Raw genomic sequence first — 25,059 nt, forward strand, 5'->3', positions numbered from 1 at the left:
ATCGACATAGATGAGAATCACTGAAACAGAATTTTGAATTGATTAATACTGTAGAAACAAACAGAATGGTTTATGAAGTTCTGATTCATGAAGATTCATCAATTGCAAAAATTGGTAAATTTGAAGTGTAAATTAAAGACACTATTTAAACATTTTTTTACGCTCTTCTGCACAACTACCGTTCAAAATTTTGGGGTCAGTAAGTTCTTTTGTTGTTTGTTTGTTTGTTTGTAAATTAATACTTTTATTCAGAAAGGATACATTAAATTGATCAAAAGTGACACTAAAGACATTTATAAAGTTACCAAAATTTTATATTTCAAATAAATACTGTTCTTTCAAACTTTGTATTCATTAAAGAATTCTGAAAAAAATGTCACCGTTTCTACAAAAATATTAAGCAGCACAAAAGTTTAAGATTCACAATAACACAAATATTTCAGCAATTCAGCAATTTTGAATGATTTCTGAAGAATCATGTGACACTGAACACTGGAGTAATGATGCTGAAAATTCAGCTTTGCCACCACAGGTATAAAATTACATTTTAATATGTATTAAAGAAAAAAAAAAAAGTTATTTTAATTATTTTTTACAATATTACTTTTTTTGTTGTTGTTGTTGTTCAAATAAATGCAGACTTGATGAGCATAAGAGACTTCTTTGAAAAACATTTAAAAATCCTACCTACCCCAAACATTTGAAAAACCAAAGTGAAAACATAATGGGTCTCATTCACTAATCTGTGTACAAATGTTATCATGAACAAATCATGATTCTTCAATAACTTTCGTTCTAAAATTTATTCTAAATTTGTGAAAAAAAATGTAAGGAAAACTGAAACCACTTGTACTAGGGCTGGTCCGAATACCATTTTTTAAGCTTCGAAGCTTCGGTAGCAATCAACACCGAATATTCAAAGCTTCGGAAGGAGGGGGCTGAACATATTCTTCTCTCTAATAAAGGCAGTGTAACGAGTAGAAATATGGTGTGGCCCCTTTAAGAGCTGCGCGCTCCCGGTTGAACTGTCTGCATTGTATGTGCGACTCGAGCACTGCATGTATGCGGGTTATTTCTGTTTTTCTGTTGCTCATTTAAAGTTATTTTCTTTATTAAGTAACGCTGTGGATGGCATAACATTTGAGAAGGACAATTACATGTGTTTAATGGGGAATAAAGCGCCAGTTGTGAAATGTCAATCGCCTCCGTGAAGTCTGTTTGATATCAATAACTCAAGCTATTTGCTCTATACACAACGAGTTACAGTAGGAATCTCTGTGTCTATCTGTCTGTTTGCATTTTGATTATGTCGAGAACTGTTCACCCAATCAACTTTACAGGTGGTGGATGTGTTGCTGCGGTGGATGTGTTGCTGCAGACCCAAGGGGGTGCAGTGTCGCATTTGGCGCAATATGGACACGCGACACGTTCAGAATGAATAAACTTTTAATAAACTACAGAACAGCGAAATAAACTAGCTGAAAGCAGCGCGCTTCACGCGGGCAGGGCATATATACTTCGAGAACGGACACTGCACTAATGATATAAAACACAGGTCTGTTAAGAGCAATACTTTTAAGAAGGTAGCCTAACATTTTTCTAAAAAACAAGGTTGGGTTCCTTCAACTGTCCATCCTATTAAAAACAGATTTTATAGTGTAAACATTCAAGCGCGAATGAGAACCGTTTCGTGAGGGGGATGCAAGGTGTGTGGAAAAAAACAAACAAAAAAAAACGAATATTTGAATCCCAAAATTGAAAATCAAATACCAACCCACCGAACGAATAATCAAATATTCAGGTCCAGCCCTAACTTGTACACAAACATCACATACCTGTGTTGCGTTATTAACGTGTTAAGGTGAAATTTTATGCAAACATATTTCATTTTAAATATATTTCATCATTATGTATATATACATACACACAGACAAACTGTATATATACAATAAAGTATAACAAAGGTGCGTTATAGCTTGAGCTGTGAGTTTCCTCTGCATCGAGATGCAGATTTGTGTATGTACAGCTGGCTAATCAGAGGTCTGTAATCTGGGTCTGTATTAAAGGTGTTTCTTGTGTTTGAACTTGTTTTGATGCTCTCAGTGGAGAGAGTGTCTTTAGAGAGCGTCATGTTTGCTGAGAGCGGTGAAAGGAAAGGGTGTGCGGAAAGCTCTTATAATGGACATGGTTTGGGCATTTTTATGCAAATTACTAACCTTTGCCACACGGTCGCTTATTTAGAATACTCCAAATTCATTAACGTTTGAACAAGGTTAAAAACAAATCCATGTGCATATATTCCATATAGGTGGACATTTTTCGTGAGAAGTTTTTCTGTGCGATAAATACGAATAATTCATGCAATTATTAGTGAATGAGAGCCATTGTCTATTTGATACATTGGCCAGTCCTAAGAGCAGGCAGGTGTGTGTCTTCATCTGAAAGTGCGTTATGCTTAGTTGACTGTCATAAACTAGACCCACTAGAGACTAAATCTCAATGCTGTGCCAACTTCATCAACCCTGCCATTGCACTCCCATCTGTTAAACCAGCTTCTAGATCTTTCTATTGCTGCTGATTGATAGAGCAGTCAGTACACACACACACAAAAACAAACGCACACACACACAAACAAACACAAACGCGCGCACACGCGCACACACACACACACACACACACACACACACACACACACACACACACACACACACACACACACACACACAGGTCCGATGGCAGACAGCAGAGCTGTGAGCTCATATAACATGGATCAGGTATCATGTCTCTATTGTATGAAGGTACAGCCATAAAGATGTTAGTCAACACTGCTCCTACGTGTTGCTTTGCTGAACATTTCTTGACATATTTGTGAGAAAGAGTGAGCAGGTTGTGCGACTGTGTTCTTTTTCATATTTTTTCATATTATTTCTTTTTCGTGTTTTGCTGAATGTGGAACCAAGTGTGTTTACTATACATTGTGGATTATTAATGAAGGGGCCTGACTGAGTTAAAAAGTGTGTTGTGTTGGTGCAGTCAATAACAGAATGACTGTGGGTAGGGACACGTTTGCGACCCACAGCCACACGCTCTCTTTACTGATTTATGGTGACAGAGGCCAGGGCACACACATAGGCGTCTTCATCTAACTAGCACACACACACACAACCATTATCTGATGCTCTGATATGGATAGTGGACACACTTTTAACTCTTTGTGTTCATTGGCTCACTCAACTACCTCATGCTACTCTAAATGTATATTAATTCTGTTCTAAATGTAGTGCACTATCTACCTAGAAATTATTGTAAGGCATCACTGAAACACTTCTGAAACAGTAGGCAGCATGATTATGTCTGGAAAAGCCTTTAAGATTGTTTTTGGCCAAATTAGAAAGCAGCATCACATAGGTTTTTCATATTTAAAAGGATATTTTTCAACAATGAAAATTCTGTCATCATTTACTCACCCTCAAGTGATTCTGAATTTGTACTGTGGAACATAAAAGATGATATACTGAAGAATATCTTAATGCTGTTTTGTCCTAAAAACAGCTGTAGCTCTATTTAAAAGTCGACTATTTCCATAGTCAGTAATTTTATGTGCCCTGTGTGATTTTTGTGCTTATAGTATTGCATTTTTAGCTTAGCAACAAACTAAAATCTATTGGAGTAAGGAAGCACAATATAAAAGGTACAATACCATTTATCAGCTGGTATTAAAAATATTTTAATTTGGGCTGTTGGAAAACCAATATTTGCTGTTTAACATGTTAAAAATAATTAACGCAGCATCAATATTTTCACTCCCTGAAGTATATGCTAATGTCAGATATTTTAAATACTGTCTTTATGTTGTTTCCACATTAATTTGTGATGTGAAAATATACTTATGACACCAAATTTTAAATGTTAGGAGTGATTAAACATTATTAATTACTAGGGGTGTAACAATACACATGTCATGATTTGATACAAATCGTGATACTGAACTCGCGATACGATACTATCAAGATATTATAAGGCAAAATAAAGAAGAGAGGTTTTTTAATATTATTAAAATAATATTATTAATATTTTATTATCAGGACCCACAAATATTCCCTCATTGCATTATTATACATTATATTCAACATTATATATAGTAGTTTAATGTAGTAATGTGAAGAACTCAGTGAACTTTCATTTTTTTCCCCTCACACAGTACTTGCGCTTTTAATGCAGGCATTCATTGGATCTCTTACAAGCTGCTAACGCACAGACTTTCCTGGTGCTTGCCTCTCCCGCTATTAATGCACTATACATATAAGAATAAACTATCTAAAATGCTTTGAATAATCATACTACTAAAAGCCATCTTTAGAATTTTGTCTTTGAATTTCTGTTTTTGTGATAGCTCTGTATATTTCTATGGCATAGCTGTCAAAGAGTAATTTGCTGGTGAAGTGGATCGTAGAGTAACGCAAGTTATTATAATCATTGTAATGTTTGAAGCGGATGTCATAAATGCCAGTAGACCAGTTTATTCATAAATCCGTAAGATCTTGCCTTCATGCTGTGGAAATACAAACTGGAAGACGGAACACAATGAGTGCAGCACTACAAAGGGGCGGGGCTACATAAGGTCTATAGGTTTGAAATGACATGAGGGTGAGTACATGATGACAGAATTTACATTTTTGAGTGAATTATACTGTATAAATACAGTAAGCTGAGCACTGGATAAAACTAACTCTATATAGCAAATCATATCGTTTACATCAATGATACATATTGTTGCAATTTTATATCATGATATCTTAATATAATGATGTAACGTTACACCCCTATTAATTACAGAACTCTATGCAATTAAATAGTTAATATAAGTTTATCGGTATCGAAATTTCCCATATTTTTACATTTAGATTTACTTTGCCATCAAACAGTTAATATTTAAAAATACTGTCAAATGTAATAATTATCAAAATATTATAGGATTTTAATATCTTCCATTTATTGCTTATTGGCCATAAGATAAACCAAAATAATTATTGGTATCAGAAACTGAAAGTTGAGTCTCCTGTGCTTGTAAGGAGCACTATTTGTGTGCTGCATGTGAGTGACCATTAAAAAAAAAGTTGCTGCCAAATCAGTCACATGATGTTCTCTGTCAGTTTAGATGCTGCCTTAGAAGGTCATTGACAATGTAGTAGTCAGCTCTTACTCTTACTCGTGTCTCTTCAAAGCAGAGGAGGGGGTTTACCTGAAAATAGGTGTGTGTCCTGGTTTGGGTTTGTTCCATGTGAAGTGAGATGGGACAGAAAGAAACTGCTCTCCAGATCCATCCTTCTTTAATCCGTGCATGGCATCCTCAGCAGGTGAGTCAAGCAAAGGAGATACATTCCCAGAGTCATCCATGCCCATGTCGCCCTTCCCTTGCTGAATTGCTGCTGTACAGTCCTGGGAGGTCTTCCTCGTTTTGGAGGGAATGTCAGCCTCAGAGGGACAACATTGGAAAGGGGACATACTCATGGATGGGCTTCCTATCCAGGTGTCTTCGGTCACGCTGCCCCTGGGCGAGGGGCCGGGCGTGGCAGTCGGGGAGTGATGGGGTGATAAAGAGCCCAGGTAGCATATATCAGCGCTGGAGTGACGTCTCTTTCCACAGGGCGATGTCGGGCGGGAAGAGGGGCGTGAAGGTGAACGTGGGCTCAGCCAGTTCTCATCTGTGACGCTGGTACGGGGCGAGTGACAGGGCGACTGGCGGGGTGAAAGAGAATGGCCGTGTGAGTGAGAAAGAGAGTGAGTGAAGCCCGAGTGATGATGCTGCTGCTGCTGCTGCTGCTGCTGCTGCTGTTGCCATACTTCCTCCTGCGGTCCAGCCTGTGGAGAGCAGCCAGGTGAAGTGAGCGGTGAGCCGAGGGTAAAACGCGCCGCTGCTTCATTTAGCTCCGAATCTACATCATCGTACACATGTGAGATGGATTCGCAGGATGATGCGTCTGAGAACCAGCTACGTGAGGAAAGGCTGCTACATGGACTTGGGCTCAAGGACGAATCTCGATACGAGTGATCTAGAGGCAGGTACAGGTGGTCCCGAGACAGAGGCCTGTCATGGTAGTCTCCGTCCGGACCCTTGGCTCTCATCTCATCCTCGCTGACCTCCATCTCCTGCTGGCAGCTCGGGGAAATAGAGGTGATCTGGATGCTGGGACATTCAAAGGCCTTTGGTGGGCCGTTCCCCCCTCCACCCACCCCTGTGGGCGTGTATTTAGAGTCCTGAGGCTCATAGCTTTGCTCATAGGTCTTTTGGTGGGCCTGCAGGGAGGTGGAGGTGGTGATAAGTTGGGCTGGAGGCGGGCCTCCATGCCGCTGGAGACCGTGTGATTGGCTCACCAGTGAAGGAGGTTGGCCCACATTGAGGATGTAAAATGAGGTGTTATCATCCGTGTCTAGATCTAAGAATAAAACAAAACAACACAAATCAGAAATAATACATGACGTCAATGCAACAGTTTTTTACAGACTGTGGAAAAAACTAGCCAACCAAGATTTGCGCCTTAGGTCACATGCCCAGAGGAGCTGCAGTTACAAAAACTACGACTGGGTGGCGCTCACAAAGACTATTTTGCTAAGTGACAATGAAAAGCAGAGGAAGAATCCTGAACCAGCTTGTAAATAATATGTACATAAATAATGAATATAATAAGATTAAATGCATAATATAGAATGTTAAAAAGTGTAAAAATTGGCTTATATTTACAGAAGGGATTTGGCAATATACTGACTGTCGACCAGTATAAAACTGTCATTTCTATCACAGTTAAGGCAGTTTTTCCTGCACCTCTTTTCAATGGTCATGTAGTAATGGAGAGGCCCCCCAAAAATGCTCATCATGCTCAACTACAAAGAGAAAAGCCTCAAAGCTTGCATTGAAAAAAATATACAGAGCAGAAATCATACACTCTAAAAATGCTGGGTTGTTTCAACCCAAATTTGGGTCAAATATGGACAAACCCAGCCATTGGGTTACATTTTTTAATTAAATTTTTAACCCAACAGTTGGGTTTGTCCATATTTGGGTTGAAACAATCAGCATTTTTAGAGTGTAGATATAGCAGTATTTTTAATTGATAGTTTCATACACACAAACAAATCCAAAATGTTTATAAATAACCTATTTCCATATTGCACAATACTCGATCACTAGTGTGAGTAGAGAACAGATAGCACACCTTTCTGTTATGCATTAAAAACTAACTGGGAAATTAATTTCTAAAATGATCAAAAACAGTACAAGCAATCTGGAAAAGCAAATTCTACAGTTTTAGGGACATTAGGGCATGTAAACCAGAACTATGGATGTGTGCATAAAATAAGTCACTTCCAGAAACTGCATAACATTTACCGAAGTTTACAGTGTAATTGCTTGTATAACTAACACATAAATAATTATGGTCTATTGAGGCACTTCAAGGTCTGTGTCTCTGTCTGCTGATAAGGGAGATGAAAGAGAACAGGCTATTTTCTCTCTCCTCTCTCTCTCTCTCTCCTTTATTGGACTGCTGTTCTGATAGCCTTGAAGAGGAAAGACTTGGGCTAGTTGCAAACAAGGCACTGGGGAATCTGTAGACACTACAACACTAGCAACAGGTTAACAATAAGAGCGTTATAGCACAAACAGTACTGATATCTCAGATCAGTGCAAGGGAAAGGTAGGAGTGAGAAGAAGAGAGAGAGAGAGAGAGAGAGAGAGAGAGAGAGAGAGAGAGAGAGAGAGAGAGAGAGAGAGAGAGAGAGAGAGAGAGAGAGAGAGAGAGAGAGAGAGAGAGAGAGAGAGAGAGAGAGAGAGAGAGATCCATAGAGTCAGATCCATTTAGAAGCGGATATAATGAGACCGAGAGCCGGTGGGTTAGTCAATGGGGAGAACTTCGGGTGGGGCGACAGATGGGCTCAGATCCAGAGAGGAATAACCCGTGCACATGTCATCCATCTCAGGACGTGCGCAAAAAACACACGGGAAACAAATTCGCAAATAGGCGTATGCTTTAGCCTGTCACCACATAGAGACCGACCCTATTAATAACGCCAGCTCGCACACACACACAGATGGCTATTATGCTCTAATACTGTACAGACACACACCCACAGAGCATATTGTGCCTGTGGTCTATTAAAGGTTATTGATGAGCTTCCAGTGACTGGGCAGAGGGAGCCTGACAGGGAAAGACAGCAGTGAGCAGTCAGTGAGATGTGTTTCTACAAGCTGCATTCAGCACAACCAAGTCAAAGAAACAGCGTTGCGATTTCACAATGCAACGCAATCAGGTCTTGTTGAATATTATTTCAATTCACCATTGGTATGTTGCTTTGGGAGAAAAGCATTAGCTTAATAAACCTATGTAATGAATGTAAAAGGAGTCATGACCTTTCTCTCACTTATTCTCACTTATTTTTCTTTCGAATTCTCTTTTATGTTTCTCTACCCCATTTCTGGTCTCTCTATTTTTACCCTTCTCTCTCCTTCTTCATCTGATCAATTTATTTATAGATGCTCCACACACTCCCCGTCATAAGACATGACTATTTGTGATGACAGAGCTTGACAGAGAGGAAGGGGGACAAACCTACGTGTCACACAAGACTCAACATGTCAATCCAACTGTGAACTCTGACCCCAAGGGAAACAAACCACTGGGAGTTCATTCTATCAGTCTGACACACGTACTGCTGTGGTACATTACAAAGATGCTGCAGTATAAACACTAGAACAAGTTCAGAATAACCTTCTATAGCAAAAATAGGAGATCTTTCAAACCAAGTGTTAATCGGCAAAGGCGAAACCCATGTTTTTTTTTTTTTACCCACAATTTCATGCTGAACTTCATTTATGCGCAAGGGAGGCTTTGATTAATCCACCATATGCTGGCTGCCAGTTCATTAGCATAGCGCCATGAATAAATACAATGATGGAAGGATAAAATAAAGAAGAAAACGGCACTAAAAGCTTTGAGCATTGGGAGCAGTGGAAAAGCAGGATGATGGTTTCAGTCTGAAATAAGACTCAGGTCCAACATCTAAAGAGATGCTTGAGACATGTATTTTTGGACAGGTGAGGTAATGCTCTGGGTATGCTTCAATATATAATAGACAGAAATTAATTTTTATTTGATTGTAAGTGATTCAGCCACTAAAACGAACCACAGTGTGCTGGATCATTTGGCTTTCACCAGTTCCTGTTTCATCAAAAATTTTTAGTCATTCAATCCTTTCTATAGTCACATCACCGTCGACCTTCATTCATCTTCAGAACACAGATTAAGATATTTTTGATTAAATCTGAGTTTTTTTTTTATCCCCCATAGAAAGCAATGTAATTACTACATTCAAGGTCCAAAAAAGTAGTAAAGACGTCCTTAAAGGTCCCATGACATGCTGCTTTTTGGATGCTTTTATATAGGCCTAAGTGGTCCCTAGTACTGTATCTGAAGTCTCTTTCCCGAAATTCAGCCTTGGTGCAGAATTTCAGCCACTACGAGCCAGTCCCACAATGAGCTTTCCTTAGGACGTGCCATTTCTGTGTCTGTAGCTTTAAATGCTAATGAGGAGGAGAGAGGCGGGGCAAGGTGGAGGGTGGGTGTGTGGCCTTAACCAGCTTGCGGCCACGGTACCATGCGCTAATGTTGACAGTGGATGTATCACAATGGCTCATAGACACGCAGTCGTTCAAGCTTTTCAGTTTGACCCAGAATCTGATCCGGATGGAGAAGTACCGGATGAAGAAGTTGCAACAGCAGGACGTCTCCGAATGGTTAGTTTAAAATATTGTGTCTGGATACGGTACTTTAGTTGGTTTGTTTATGTATGCTGTTACAGTTATTATCATGTAGCTAATGCTAGCCTATGTTGTTGGCTTTTCATGTTGCTCTGATTTGCTTTTTGTATATACATACATATATACATACATACATATATATATACATATACATATACAGGTGCTGGTCATATAATTAGAATATCATGAAAAAGTTCATTTTTTTATTGTAAATTATTTTAAAAAATGAAACTTTCATATATTCTAGATTCCCTACATGTAAAGTAAAACATTTCAAAAGTTTTTTTTTTTTTTTAAATTTGTTGATTAGAGCGTACAGCTAATGAAAGTCCAAAATCCAGTATCTCAAAATATTAGAATATTTACATTTGAGTTTCATTAAATGACCATCCCTACAGTATAAATTCCGGGTATCTTTTGTTCTTTGAAACCACACTAATGGGGAAGACTGCTGACTTGGCAATGGTCCAGGAGACAATCATTGACACCCTCCACAAAGAGAGTAAGTCACAGAAGGTCATTACTGAATGGGGTGGCTGTTTACAGAGTGATGTATCAAAGCATATTAAATGCAAAGTTGACTGGAAGGAAGAAATTGGGTAGGCAAAGGTGCACAAGCAACAGGGATGACCGCAAGCTTGAGAATACTGTCAAGTAAAGCCGATTCAAACACTTGGGAGAGCTTCACAATGAGTAGAATGAAGCCGGAGTCAGCGCATCAAGAGTCACCACACTCAGACATCTTCAGGAAAAGGACTACCAAGCCACTTCTGAACCAGAGACAACGTCAGAAGCATCTTACCTGGGCTAAGGAGAAAAAGAACTGGACAGTGAACAGTGGTCGAAAGTCCTCTTTTCAGATAAAAGTAAATTTTGCATTTCATGTTGAAATCATGGTCCCAGAGTCTGAAGGAAGACTGGAGAGGCACAGAATCCAAGCTGCTTGAAGTCTAGTGTGAAGTTTCTGAAGTCAATAATGATTTGGGGGGGCCGTGACGTCTGCTGGTGTTGGTCCATTGTGTTTTATCAAGTGCAAAGTCAATGCAGCCATCTTCCAGGAGATTTTGGAGCACTTTATGCTTCTATCTGCTGACAAGCTTTATGGAGATGCTGATTTCCTTTTCCAGCAGGACTTTAGCACCTGCCCACAGTGCAAAAACCACTTCCAAGTGGTTTGCTGACCATGATATTACTGTGCTTTATTGGCCAGCCAACATGCCTGACCTGAATCTATGGGATATTTTCAAGAGAAAGATGAGAAACAGTCGATCCAACAATATACAGATGATCTGAAGGCTCAATAGTGCCTCAGCAGTGCCACAGGCTGATCACTTCCATGCCACACTTCACTGATGCAGTAATTTGTGCTAGGAGCAAGTCATTTGCTGTAATATGTCCTGCCGATCAAGTATTGAGTGCACAAAAGAACAAACTTTAAAGAACTTGAACTTTTCTGTTTTGCAAATCCATTTTTTGATTGATCTTAGGAAATATTCTAATATTTTGAAATACTGGATTTTGGACTTTCATGAGCTGTACGCTCTAATCATCAAAATTTAAAAAATAAACGTTTGAAATGTTTTACTTTACATGTAGGGAATCTAGAATATATGAAAGTTTCATTTTTAAAAATAATTTATAATAAAAAAATGAACTTTTTGATGATATTCTAATTATATGACCAGCACCTGTATATATGTATGAAGAGTTCATTTGCAAAAACAGTTAACTCCATTTTTATTAATTCTCACAAATCATTTTTTTTTTATTGTGCATAAAAAAACTCCAGAAATAATAACTCCAAAAAAATACAGGTAAATTAAAAAATTAAAGTTCATTGAAAGTATGTTTTTATATATATTAAAAGTTTGTGCGCACACGCACACACACACACACACACACACACGCAAAAGGACAACCAAGGGTTCAGCATGTAAGACGTGTATGGTGTACAAGGACTTACAGGAGTCGAAATTATAAATCCTTGATCACTTTTAGTCAGCTTTGACAAAACTTCCCTCAGCTAGCGCGTCTTTTTGAAGTGACTAGAAGCCTTGTCACCTGACCTGAATACTGTGAGTTGATTCGCAAAAATGGACTTATCGGTTTCTGTACACAAACAACAAGGGCGCTTGTCGGCTTCTGCTGTAAAACGTAAAAAAAAAAAAAAATTAACCCACTGTTTCTTCATAGGCTCGGATGAAGGAACTAAAAAAATACTTCGGTGCTCATTTGTACATCCAAACACTGAGCAACTACCATGCTTCGCCAATATTGCGCTCACCTCTGCACGGTAGTAGCTCATTTTCTCATAGGCGGGCAAAGCAGAGAAAGGGGATGTAACCTTTCCCCGTATGACGACATATAGGGACGATTCCAGATTGGGCCATCTGAGCTTTCATTATCTCAAAGGACAAGCAGGATACCCAGGGCTCGGTTTACACCCATCGCCTTTTCTAGCCACTGGGGGACCATAGGCAGGATAAGGGAACTCATATTAATGTTTAAAAACCTCATAAAGTGAAATTTTCGTGCCATGGGACCTTTAAAATAAACCACGTGACTACAGTGGTTCAACCTTAAAGGTCACATATTATGCCCATTTTACAAGATGTAATTTAAGTCTCAGGTGTCCCCAGAATATGTTTCAGCTTAAAATACCTCACAGATTATTTATAAATCCATGTTGTAAATACTAATTTCTGACTACAGTCAAGAACAGGCTGTTTTCGCGCATGTGCCTTTAAATGCAAATGAGCTGCTGTGCCCCGCCCCCTCTTACGATCACAGTGCCTGCCTCAATCGGATTCTCTGCCAAATATTAACAAGACATCTGCTTGGTTTTGATTATCATCTATACCGCGAACACTCTCGGATAGCATAGTTTTTCTTTCATCATTAAAGTTTATTATTTCCACGCGTTTTAAAGCTATATAAGTTTAAATTTCTAATGGATCGTTTTCTGAGTGCACTTATCTGAAGCGCACACACACAGACAGCTGTCAGACGTCAAGTCTCCTGAGTAACTTCTTTTTCACATTTTTTGTTTTGTTTAAACTGTCAAATACACACAAGGTTCTGTCACACACAGTTCACATAAACACAGTCAGTTATGTCTGTGAAAGTAAATAGCAGGCAATGTTACAGAAATCGTATGTGTATATTAGATCTGTGGCGCATTCCCTTCAAAAATAAAACTAATCCACTGCGTTCAGCGGCTCAGATGTCAGTAAATGAAGACTGTTATGTTCACTCTTACATCCAACAACAAAAACTTTCAATTACTTACCAGGCACTACAGCTGCTCGAGCGCGGAGAAAATGGCGGACAGCGTACAGCTTACCGAGGGTGGAAACTATGGTAATACAGGACTGTCAGTCAGTGGGCGTGGCCGAGGCATGAGGAATGTGATGTCACATTACTTAATGAGACTGCTTTGATTTAATGGGGATTTACAAAAAAAAAAAAGGAGCGGATGGATTTTTATCATTGTAGGGTGGTTGTGTTCACACACTGCTAACACACATTTATATCCAAACATCTTGTAAAAGTGGATTTAGCATAATAGGTGACCTTTAATGTTATGAAGCAACGAGAATACTTTTTGTGCGCAAAAACAAAACAAAAATAATGATTTTATTCAACAATTACTTCTCTTCCCTGTCATTATCCTATGCTGTTGATGTATTAAACACAGTGCAGCACTTCCGCGTTCTACGTCGGAACGCCGACTCAGTATTGGCCAGCTCCTGCGTCAGCATGACACGCATGCATCGTGCTGTTCATGTGAACAGCATCGGCCAACACTGAGTCGGCGTTCCAACGTAGAACACAGAAGTGCTGCACTGCATTCACTACGTCAACAGCGTAGTGCATTGTATGATCTCGTGAATAATTATAACCACAGTAATAATAGATTAATATATTTATCTATTTATTGAACACACCTTTAGAAAGTATAATGCAGTAAAACACGACAAGCATCCAATTTTAGATGCAACAAGAAATCTGCAAATATTCTAATGCATTTTAACTTTGGTTACAATTATTTACAAAGAGATATAATGCATTATACATAAAGTACATTATGAATATCTTTAAAATGCATTATACATAAAGGCTTTAAGTAAAGTGTTACCAATAAGGGTTGTTGTTGTCATTATTATTATTATTCATGAGAACAACAACCACCACAATAATAATAATAATAATATTAAAATATACGGTAACACTTTAGTATAGGGAACACACATAAACTATTAACTACGACTTTTCCCTCAATAAACTCCTAATTTACTGCTTATTAATTGTTAGTAAGGTAGTTGTTAAGTTTAGGTATTGGGTAGGATCAAGAATGTAGAATATGTTCATGCAGAATAAGGCATTAATATGTGCTTAATAAGTGCTAATAAATAGCCAATATTCTAGTAATATGCATGCTAATAAGCAACTAGTTAAAAGACCCAAAAATAAAGTGTTACCATGAATATACATTACTGTTTTGTGTAAAATAATTAATAATTAAAATAATAAAAAAATGTAAAATATTTTGTCATAACAACAAAAACAACAACAACAGGGTGCAATAAGTATGTGTCATAAGAACAGCATTGTATATCAAGGCTCAAAATTGCGACCATTTTAGTCGCATATGCTTCCTAAATTTAATGTTTGCAACCTTAAAATATATATGGGAGCATTTGTGCGAGTGCAAATAATTGTTGAGGTGCGACCTTACTGCACAGTATGTGCCTGCTGTGAGCTGATGCAGTAACCGGTCCACCATTCTGTCACATAACCAATTAAACTTCATCGTTACGTTCTTAAATTTAAAGCAGATTTTAGTTTGGTTAATATTAGCAGTCATTCACTCCCTTTCGCGGTGCTCCGTTGTCACGTGACAGGGAGTTAACTTTCGCGCAAAATATAAAGAGCTGAAGAGAGATGATGAAAAGAACGTTACACAGGGCTCGACATTAACACTTGAGTTTTTATATTTAAAACATATGATACAGTTAAGCAACATTACACGACCAAGAGTAGGCCTACAGTTTTCCTGAATATCCTGAATAAAACCATCACGATTGAAAATGTAACAATGGTTTCATAACAGTTCAATAAACCGTAAAAAGTAGTTAGAATTAAATCACTCACATTTTAGATGCAATAGTGGCTGTTTTTGTTCTGTTTCAGCAGCGAAAATAGTTCCAAACAAAGATCACAGCAGAATCATGCGCATTTCATGACAACACAATCGTGTTTTCATTACTGAATGATTCAGCATTTTGAACGAATCGGTTGAGTCAAATTCAATGACCCATTCATCAACAACCACCTCATTCTTGAATGAATGACTCAATGACTCACTCCTAAAGACGGTCACCTGCCGCCACCTACTGGCGGTTTAGTTTCATGTTTAAAAGTATCAGTCTTTCCAACATTTCTTATTTGTGTATTCAAAAAAAAAAATAAAACAATCTCATAACATTATTTAATTCCATTGAAATTTTTCAGTGTAAATTATTTATTTGACTGGTAACAGCTCTATAGTGTCTTATGATTCTAATTACATTTACTGATCAAATTTAAGAATTTAAAATGAAAGATGAAGCATACACTTAAGATTAGAGGAAAAAGCCCTTTATAAAGGTAAAAAAAAAAAAAAAGCAATCGGACGGAGTAAATATGACAAATATGGCGATTTAAATGTCAAAGCTGAGTGAACACTTATTGCTTCAAAATAAATTATATTTAAAAACAAGAATCCTATTTTTTCCAGACAAACAACATTTTTATTCGGACAAGCGAATGACAAGGCTTTTTAGTTGTGGTGCTCCTAAATTTTTGCTGGTGCTCCTAACTTTTTGAAGTTGGGAGCACCAGTGCTACCAAGTAAAAAAAAAGTTAATTTCGAGTCCTGTATATTACAGCAAAAATTAGGATTTTAAGATTATGATGATCAGTTTAATGATAAACTCAGGCTTCTTCTCAGCACATTAATTGTAAGACCAAGAAGAGAAACAAAAGTGTGAAATAGCCAGTGATGCCACAGAAACTGCACACTGCAGTAAGGCATAGAATAAAGAACTGGATATATGGTCACACTTTAGATTAGGGTCCAATTCTCACTATTAACTACAATGTTTGCCTCAAACAGCCAATATCCTAGTAATATGCATGCTAATAAGCAACTAGCTAATAGTGAGAATTGGACCCTAAACTAAAGTGTTACCATACAAACAGAATGATAGCATGAGAGAAAGAGAGAACAGAATAGCAGAAAATGAGTGATGAGCAACACAACTACAAGAACAGCTTGTTCCCCCAAAAACCTCCCAGAATCTCTAGCAGGCCTCCCATCCACTGGTCCTCAGCTCACAGGATAAAGCTAAATACTATATGTGACATCTACATCATCCAAAAGTGGAAAAGTGTGGAAAACTGCACAGTGGTTAGCGCAAGTCCTCTGGATTTATTCCTGTGATGGCAAATATTTATTATTATCAATGTTTAAAACAGCTGCTTAATATTTCTGTGAAAACCGTAATACATTTTTTTCAGGGTTTTTTGATGAATGGAAAATTAATTAAATTAATTAAATTAACAGCATTTATTTGAAATAGATAAGTTGTATAAGTTTGTTACATTACAAATGTATTTACTGACCCTCTCAATCAATTTAGGTTATCCTTGCTGAAAAAAAAAGTATTAATTTCTTGGAAAAAACAACAACAACAACAACAACAAAAAAACTTACTGACCCCAAATTTTGAATGATAGTGTATTTTATCTGTGTGCAGTACAAACATGTTGTATACTTGAAGATGATTGTTGCCTTGTACACACACACACACACACACACACACACACACACACACAATTAGTTCCTGCTACTTTATGTCTGGTGCGAACGTCAGTGAGAGAAAACCTGACCCAGATCAGCCCAAAACCATCTGCTAGAAGGAAATAGGGGAAACTGCAAAACTGTAGTGTCATGACTAATATGGCATGCATGCAGTATAGTTAACAACAAACTCTAATTTAGCACTTAAACAGTATGGCAGTTGGTTGAGATTCATAGAAACCCTTTATCCAGCTCCAAACCCCCTCAGAGTGGGGTCACAGAACCTGGGTCAGTAATAATCTATGATGAGGAAAGTACAACCGATCTTATGCAGTATGAGGAGAGGATTCCCAGTGTTGCCTGCTTATATCAGACACTGTTCAGATCCACATCAGACTGGCTATCTGGTTAAATAAAGAGCCCTAAGAGGCTTTGCTGTTCCTAAGCTAATAATAGTGGGAAATCGCTGCAGTGCACTCAATGCCTTGCCCAGTCTGTGACACTACTAATACACAGGCTTTCACCAATAAAGTCACCCAGAGGTGAGACCAACTGTCCCTACCTGGAGCAGTGTGTCTGTGTGTTTGTGTGCATGCCGAGGGGGTTTACGACATCAATATCGGATCAGGCGCTGCGGAGACCGCAAAGGATTGCGAGGGAAATCATGTCACACACAAAGTTTAATTGCTTTGATTCCCCGAACGAGAACTGACAACAGGAAGTAAAATTTATGAAAAACTCAAGCCCTTTACTCCATTAGTAATGATGTCCACATAATTCAATTATCTTCTCCTTCACCTGCTACGAAGATAAAACAGTACTTAACGCACGTCACAATGCAACTCTATGAATTTGTCCACCACTGACAAAAGATGGGGGCAAACGCTGTAATGATCTTTAAAGGGTTAGTTCACCCCAAAATGAAAATTCTGTCATTTATCACTCAACCTCATGTTGTTCTAAACTTGGAAGACTTTCATTCATCTTTGGAAAACAAATGAAGATCTTTTTGATTAAATCTGAGAGCTGTCTGTCTTCTAAACCACGCTTTCAACATTTCACACTTGTAATTTAAAATCAGGGTTAGCACTTCTTTTCACTCAGGGTTATGAAACCCTGGGTTAGTGGTGTTAACCCCGCATTTTGGTGTCATATTTGTACAGTGTGAAATGATGTGGGGTTAGAATTTTAAGGCTAGATGCTTTGCAACAGACAGCCAATCGCGTGCCTCATAATCACATGCTTTGGACAATCACAGAAATAATGTGTGTTGTATAAACAGTAATCAGAGTCAGTTGGCGTGAAGAAGAGACGTTTCATTTTTACCTTTATAGTCCAAAAAGTCCAGTCAGGAAAAACTTGATAGTACAGTCAGCAATATATACAGTAATATGAGGATATGCAATGCTAGAACCTTTATGTTGACAGGTGACGTGTTGTGTTCGTCCAGTCAATGTCACCGCAAATATGCAATTAAGGACGTTAACCCAAAGTTTAGGAATGTACTGTGTGAAAAGTCAGTTTATGAATACCCAGGACTAATTGTTAACCCCGAATGATCAGTATGAAATGTGAAACAAAAAAACAGGAGTCCGTTTAACCGAGGTTTAGAATGACCCAGGGTTAACTATTTAAAGTATGAAAAGCCCTAAACTGTAATTATCTGTGCTGTGCTGTGACTTTGATGTAGCAATGACATCTGGGTAATAAATTGGATGAGGAATGCACTTACCTACAAACACTCACTTACTTCAGGTACTCATTTTGGTTTATTGAGAACTTACTGTAGGAAAACAGATCTTTTGAGGGTGTAATAACATTTAAACACTCAAGATTCATTTGAGAGCATCCTGCTTTCTTCGTTTTTCCATTTTGGCTTCATTTTCAAGTCTTGCGTCACACAATTTTCCTACTTACACGTGATGTTTTGCTTTCCCCAGCTTCTCTCCTGAGTCATTTGTTTTGCTGATGCTTTGTGAAAATCATTTCAATCATCGTGAAGATGTCAAAAGCACGAGTACATTGATCTCTTGATTTGAATTTTATCCACTGTACCGACAGCCTGCGTGAACTCTCCTGTTAGAGGGTCAATTCCTGAACTGCTTACACAATGTTCTGACCTGAGTGCTTGTGTGTGTATCGTGCATAGAAAGATCGTGTAACCTAATCCGGAATTCCCTATATATGTAGAAAACACTCGCATGAATAAAAGGTTTCTCTTACAGATCAAACATCAGTCTATATTGTACAAATGGCCTAAATCCACATAAATAATTATAAATTTAAAAAATGAATGATTTAAATAAGAGCTTTTGCTTGACTGAACAAGCTCCCTCCTAACACTGCCGGTTTCTAAGAACTGTTGGCACAGTGCCGTCACTTCTAAACACTGAGTCTCTGACGCAGGCCACACAGAGCAGCTCACACCTGTAGCACCAACATCCCTGTAGCGCACAACTGTAGCCGCTTAAGAACACAAAGAGACACGCAGCGAGAGTGTGTGTGTGTGTGTGTGTGTGTGTGTGTGTGTGTGTGCGCGTGACACAATGTTTCTGCCTTTGTCTAAGCTTGCATACGAGTGTGTGCACATATGTGTGTCTCATTAGTCGATGTTGGATGCTCAGTCAATCAGGCGGAGTTGTAAGAGGAATACTGTTCTAGGCTGTTTTTGTCAATTGGTTTGTTTGTGGCAATGAATTCACACAATTTACATTTCTATTATCTGGTTAATTAAAAACATTCAACAGATGAATTTATAATAAAAGTAACTGTTAGTTGCAACCCTACACTGGTTATTTTCGGGCAAGCTCTATAAATGATTTCTAGAGTAGCAAATAGTTTTTTGTTGTTGTTATGTTACAAACTAAACAGTTGCTTTAGGAAGTGACAGTGACAGTAATAGCCATATATTGTAAAACAAATGCACTGAAAAATAAATGAAATTTCATAATTAATTTTCACAAGTTTACAAACGCGTCTCATTACAAATCAAGTGAAATGCTGTAATCGACAACTATGCAAATGTGAAAATAATGCGTAAATGGTGCAGGCTAAACTGAGCACATGCAGAGATGGAGTTGACTGCATTCATTCACTGTGAACTGAGATGCAGAGCTGATCGTGTGAGCGAAGTGTCAGCTCAAACAGACAGTCTTTTGTGATTTTATAAGGACACAAAGCCTTATCATGCTTCCGATTTTAGTTCGTTATAACACTATACAACAATAACACTATATTGTGAAATCACAAAGACTGCGATTCAGTTAAATAACAACGTAAAGCACGATTCAGGGTGAAGCGCGACGCCTTAATTATTTACATGTGTGCAGGTTACGCGTTTCTCGGAGCTGCTCCGTTCACAGTAAATGCTGCTCCACACAAACTCAGTCTCTGCATGTGCTGTTTATTTGTGTTTCCAATGACGTGCATTTGGGAACGTGTAAAGTTTGCATGTTTTGATGTCCACACGTTCTTGTTCAAGAAATTACAGTGGCTGTAGCATTTCTATCGTAAAGAAGTGACCAAATATTAAAGATTAAAAGGACATTTGATTAGCTGTTTGGCCAATATTAAACAAGGATTTTATCATTCTGTATGTGTAACAACAACAGTCACCAGGCTGTTGGTGCCCTCTGTAGGCATTTGTTATAATACGTAAAGTACGGAAGTTGATAATGTTTACATTATGTATATTACATTATGTGTTTTAACAGTGTTGTTCAATAAAACAATATTAATACTTAAACCAATTATTATTGCCTTACTGTTATTATAACTACGCATTTTAAGTCATTTTAATGGTTAATGTTCACTTAGGTCTCAATTACCAAAATAATCGTTAGTGTCAGCCCTATTTAATAATGTAATGTACTTATGATATTAAGCAACTAATATGTTTAATCTGGACCTTTCTATCTTTAATAATTTTGGGTCTTAAAAAAAATATTGCAGAATTCTGCAATCTTATATAACAGAAATTGAAAAGAATGAAAAGTCTTATCTTTTCTTTCAAGGAGGATTACTCTAAAGAAACATCTGTTTCTTTGTTTTAGCAACATTCCCTAGCTTTTTGCATCCTTTTCCCCGTGCAGGCGAGTCACTACTGTGGCTACAGTTCTGTAGCCATTTACATCACCAACAAGCTGCGGATGTCCGCTGTGCTAGGTGATGGCAGCCTAAGCCAACATGAACGTATGTTTGCTTTCTAAATAAAGCTCCCTAATTAAACCATCTCATGCTGTGATAACATTACAGGATAAACAAAGCTCAGCCGGCAGAGGGAACGCCTCAGGTTCATTTAGTCCCAACCTTGTCAATCACTGCCGAAATAGCCAAAGCAATAGAGTTGGTTTCAGATCTTACGTCTGGCCAATTACAGTTCACATTACAGAGCAGCTTACAATACCCAGAAATGTAAATAAAGGCCTCATGCCTTTCTTTTTGAATCATAAACAGTGTTTTCGCCCGTTAGTATCGTATCTGAACAGATGCAGATTTCACCCGAGTTCAAAGTGGTCAACATAGCAAAAAGAATTCAAAAGACTTGCTGACAGACAGCTGAAGGACAACTTTGGCATCATTATATGACCATGTACCTGCATATTTCCCTAGCTGATCATCATGTTATTTTGTCCACTATTTGAGGAACCATTTTCGTTTCACCGCAGCCAAAAAAGAAATGAAAAAGCCCAAAATAGAGATAAAGAAAAAAGGAATGAGAAACTGAGAAACAGCAGTGCAAAAAGGCATGCCAATTAAGTTAAATGGTTTTAGCATTTTACTTTGTCCTTTACATTTTTTGGTCTAAACCACATCTTTTAAGCAGAGGACAGCCATTTACATGACTGAAAGTATATTTGCTGAGGTGAATCAAAATACACACCATCTTAGCCGCCAAAAGTCTCAGAGCCTCATCTGTGATACGCCACAACCACATACAAGACGCACACACACACAAAACCATCCAGCTGTCAGACACACTTTTAATTACACAATGGCCCGAGGGTAAATTGTGTAACAGTGCCTTAGGGACCAAAAGAAGGAAGTGAAGCAATGACTCCGAGGAGAATGAGGGACCTTAGGTACAACACAAACGTGTGAGGGAAGGAAAGACTGGAAGATCAAATAATCTAGCCTCAGAATCCCATTCAGCTTAAATCCAAGTTTGGGCTTAGAGATTATTGGATATAAATGTGAATTTGAGTACCCATGAGATAAATAAACAAATACTCAAGTACTAATTAAAAACACTTACTTCAGAAAAAAAACACATCTCTTCTGTTCCATTCAGGTGCACTCTAAAAGAGTGTGTCCTGTGTGAACAACCCCTAATTCTCTCCAGAGTGTTGAGAGCTGCCATGGGTAGAAAATCATGTGTTGTTAGGGCTGGGTATTGACACAATTTTCATTATTCGATTCGATTTCTATTCACATGTTTGCAATTCGATTTGATTCGATATCGATTGTTTTGGATGTAGTATATCAGTTACAGTACATGGCAAATTTTCTAGAGGAAAAAAAATCTCTCAACTAATGCTGTAAACTACACATGGGAGTCAGTTGGTACTACTTTACTATAATAATGAAGGTTAAAATTAACGTATTTATATACAAACACTTAAATTACACTCAATTATGTTTTTTTATAATAAATAAAGTTTAGAATTACATAATCATATTTCTACTCCAATTCATTTTTTTGTTTTTGTTTTTTGTTTTCTGTCATAACTGATTTATTCAAACATGCATTAAATATTAAAGAACATTATAATGAATATGTAATGGTGCGTAGCTATATTTATCAAAATGCTGCTTTCTAGAGTTCACTTTTCTAGGTAAATAAAGAGTTTATGGTCACTGAATATGTTTTTCTGAGGTAAATGTGACGTTACGTGACATTGTTTACAAGCTGTTTTATTGATGTCTTTCCGAGGTTGAAACACTAATTGAGCTATTCCATGAGACATGATACGGATTTCTGTAAGTTGTACTGTATATTTGAACATACCTTCAGATGTTTATTCATGTTTATTTCGCACTGTAACTGGTATTAAAGCGGAGAGGATGTTCACATAACTTTAACTGAGGTGCTACAGCGATCTGTCACGTCACATTAAACAGCGCCAAAACGGTATTTGTTTTTTGAATCTCATAATAAGATGGATGTCATTTGAAATCTGAGACTTTGCTTCATATCAAAAGTAACAAAGCACAAAGATTATTGTGATTTATTGGATGGGAGGTGCGCTACATGTTCTGTTCATCCATCAACTGAAAACAGACCAGACTAATCGATTCTTAAGATTTAAGAATCGATATCGGTTCGTAAAAATGAGAATCAATTAAAATCGAGAAATCGATATTGTTTACCCAGCCCTATGTGTTGTTGATTCAGTTTTCTCTGAAAACGGTGGTGTAACCAACTGGAAAATTAAAAATGAGGCCTTCGTTTGACAAGTTTGTGTAAAGTTGTTACTAAATTCGGATCAAATGTGAAATTGAAAAGAAAATACAATAAAGTCACAAATTTATTAGGATTTCATAATTTGTGATTTCACAGAGTTTGCTTAAGAAATTAACCAAATACCAGCTCAATACATCTATTTGGCAGATGATTGACAAATGAATAATAGGGTTTTATATACACCCAACTTAACTCCACCTACAGTACAGTAATGCCCTATGCCAAATACAAGGTCTGAAATCAACACTGCCCCTCTGCCAAAAACTGCCAAGGGCCAATGAATAGAGTTAATTCAATAATTAGTACATGAAATCCAGCAGCTTTAAATAGCAACCAGACTTCATTATACAGCCTTATAACCACAGATTTTTAGAAATTCACTTTCAAGTTCACTTTTTGATAATGCTTTATCTTCAGACTGAAGCTGTTTCTATATTTTACTACAATAATTATTTGAAGATATTATTTAATTGACTAAGCAAATATAAATATGTAAAATTGGCAAGACTTTACAATAAAGGTTTCATCAGTTAGTTAACTAATTCAGTGAATTTATGCTAACAATGAACAATACTGATACAGCATTTATTTATCTTAGTTCATGTTAATCTCTGCATTTATTACTAATACATATTAAAGATTAAATGTTACATCTGTTAACATTAGTTATGCACTGTGAACAAACATTAACATTTTTATTAACCAACATTAAGAAAGGTCAACACAAGTCATTTTATTGTAAATACTAAAAATTTTTTACAATATGTAAAACAATTTTTGGAAGTTTGAATTAACATTCACTACCATTCAAATGTGGTTGTTTTTTTTTTTTTTTTGAAGATTTTTTTTTTTTAAATAAGTCTCTTAAAATAAAGTAAAACTACAGTAATACTGCGAAATGTTATTACAATTTAAAATAACTGTTTCTATTTTAATATATTTGAAAATGTAATTTATTCCTGTGATGGTAAAGCTGAATTTTCAGCATCATTACTCCAGTCTTCAGTGTCACATGATCCTTCAGAAATCATTCTAATATGATGATTTGCTGCTCAAGAAAATTTTATTATTATTATTATTATTATTATTATTACTACTACTAATGTTGAAAACAGTTGTGGATTTGTTTTTCAGAATTTTTTGATAAATTTGAATGTTAAAAAAACATTTATTTGGAATAGAATCTTTGGTAACATTGTCAAAACATTTACTGGTCACTTTTAATCAAATTAATGCATCCTTGCTGAATAAAAGTAAAAAAACTTATGAAAACTTTTGAACAGTAGTGTACTTCAACAGTAAAATTTAAACAGTTAAAATGATTATTCTTGGTAAAGTAAAACGCAAGTCATCTTATCTCTGTTTTTCTTTTTTTAAAGCTAAAGGATGTTGCCAAAGGTGCCTCTATGACGCATCCCATTTGAAATGTAAAATCAGCTAGCACCTGTGTCTGATCCAACAAGCTCCCATCTCTCTACCTCTTACTGTGGCCAAACTCTGACACTTCAGAAACGTTCCCTCTGTAATAGCATCCAATGAATGTTGCTGGTTTTAGTTACACTAAATTTAAACTAGACAAATGCCACACATATCTGCTCGTGCCTCGCCCCAGGAAACAAGTCCCTCACACCCACCACATTACAGACCCCCCTCACACACAGTGTTCAGATCCTGTAACAAAAAAAAAAGAAAAAAAAACACACACCTTCTCTGATGCCAAATGAGTCAGGCGATTCACTGGTACACATGGTCCTTTTGCTGGAGCTAAGCTAACAGCAAAACTGCCCCAAACAAAGCTCTGGAAACAACTTGTAGGGCATTAACTTGAAATGTTGATGGCCTTTACGATTAGTATCAAGTCCCCTGAATGCATGTAAAGCTGATTCACTGTCATGTATTACAACACCACATTCTGGCAGCAAATCAACATGAAGCCCA

At 37.3% G+C, this 25,059-nt stretch overlaps 1 protein-coding gene across 1 annotated transcript in view; it reads right to left on the reverse strand.

The window, feature by feature from the left end:
* nfatc3a (nuclear factor of activated T cells 3a) overlaps window positions 1-25,059 on the reverse strand; it is an 81,081-nt gene that overhangs the window by 46,524 nt on the left and 9,498 nt on the right. Inside the window, exon 2 of the mRNA XM_051900227.1 lies at window positions 5,243-6,437. Within this exon, the coding sequence (XP_051756187.1) occupies window positions 5,243-6,437 (1,195 nt within the window). The remainder of the gene's footprint in view (window positions 1-5,242; window positions 6,438-25,059) is intronic.

This window comes from Ctenopharyngodon idella, chromosome 7 (assembly GCF_019924925.1).
Source record: "Ctenopharyngodon idella isolate HZGC_01 chromosome 7, HZGC01, whole genome shotgun sequence".
Lineage (NCBI taxonomy): Eukaryota > Metazoa > Chordata > Actinopteri > Cypriniformes > Xenocyprididae > Ctenopharyngodon > Ctenopharyngodon idella.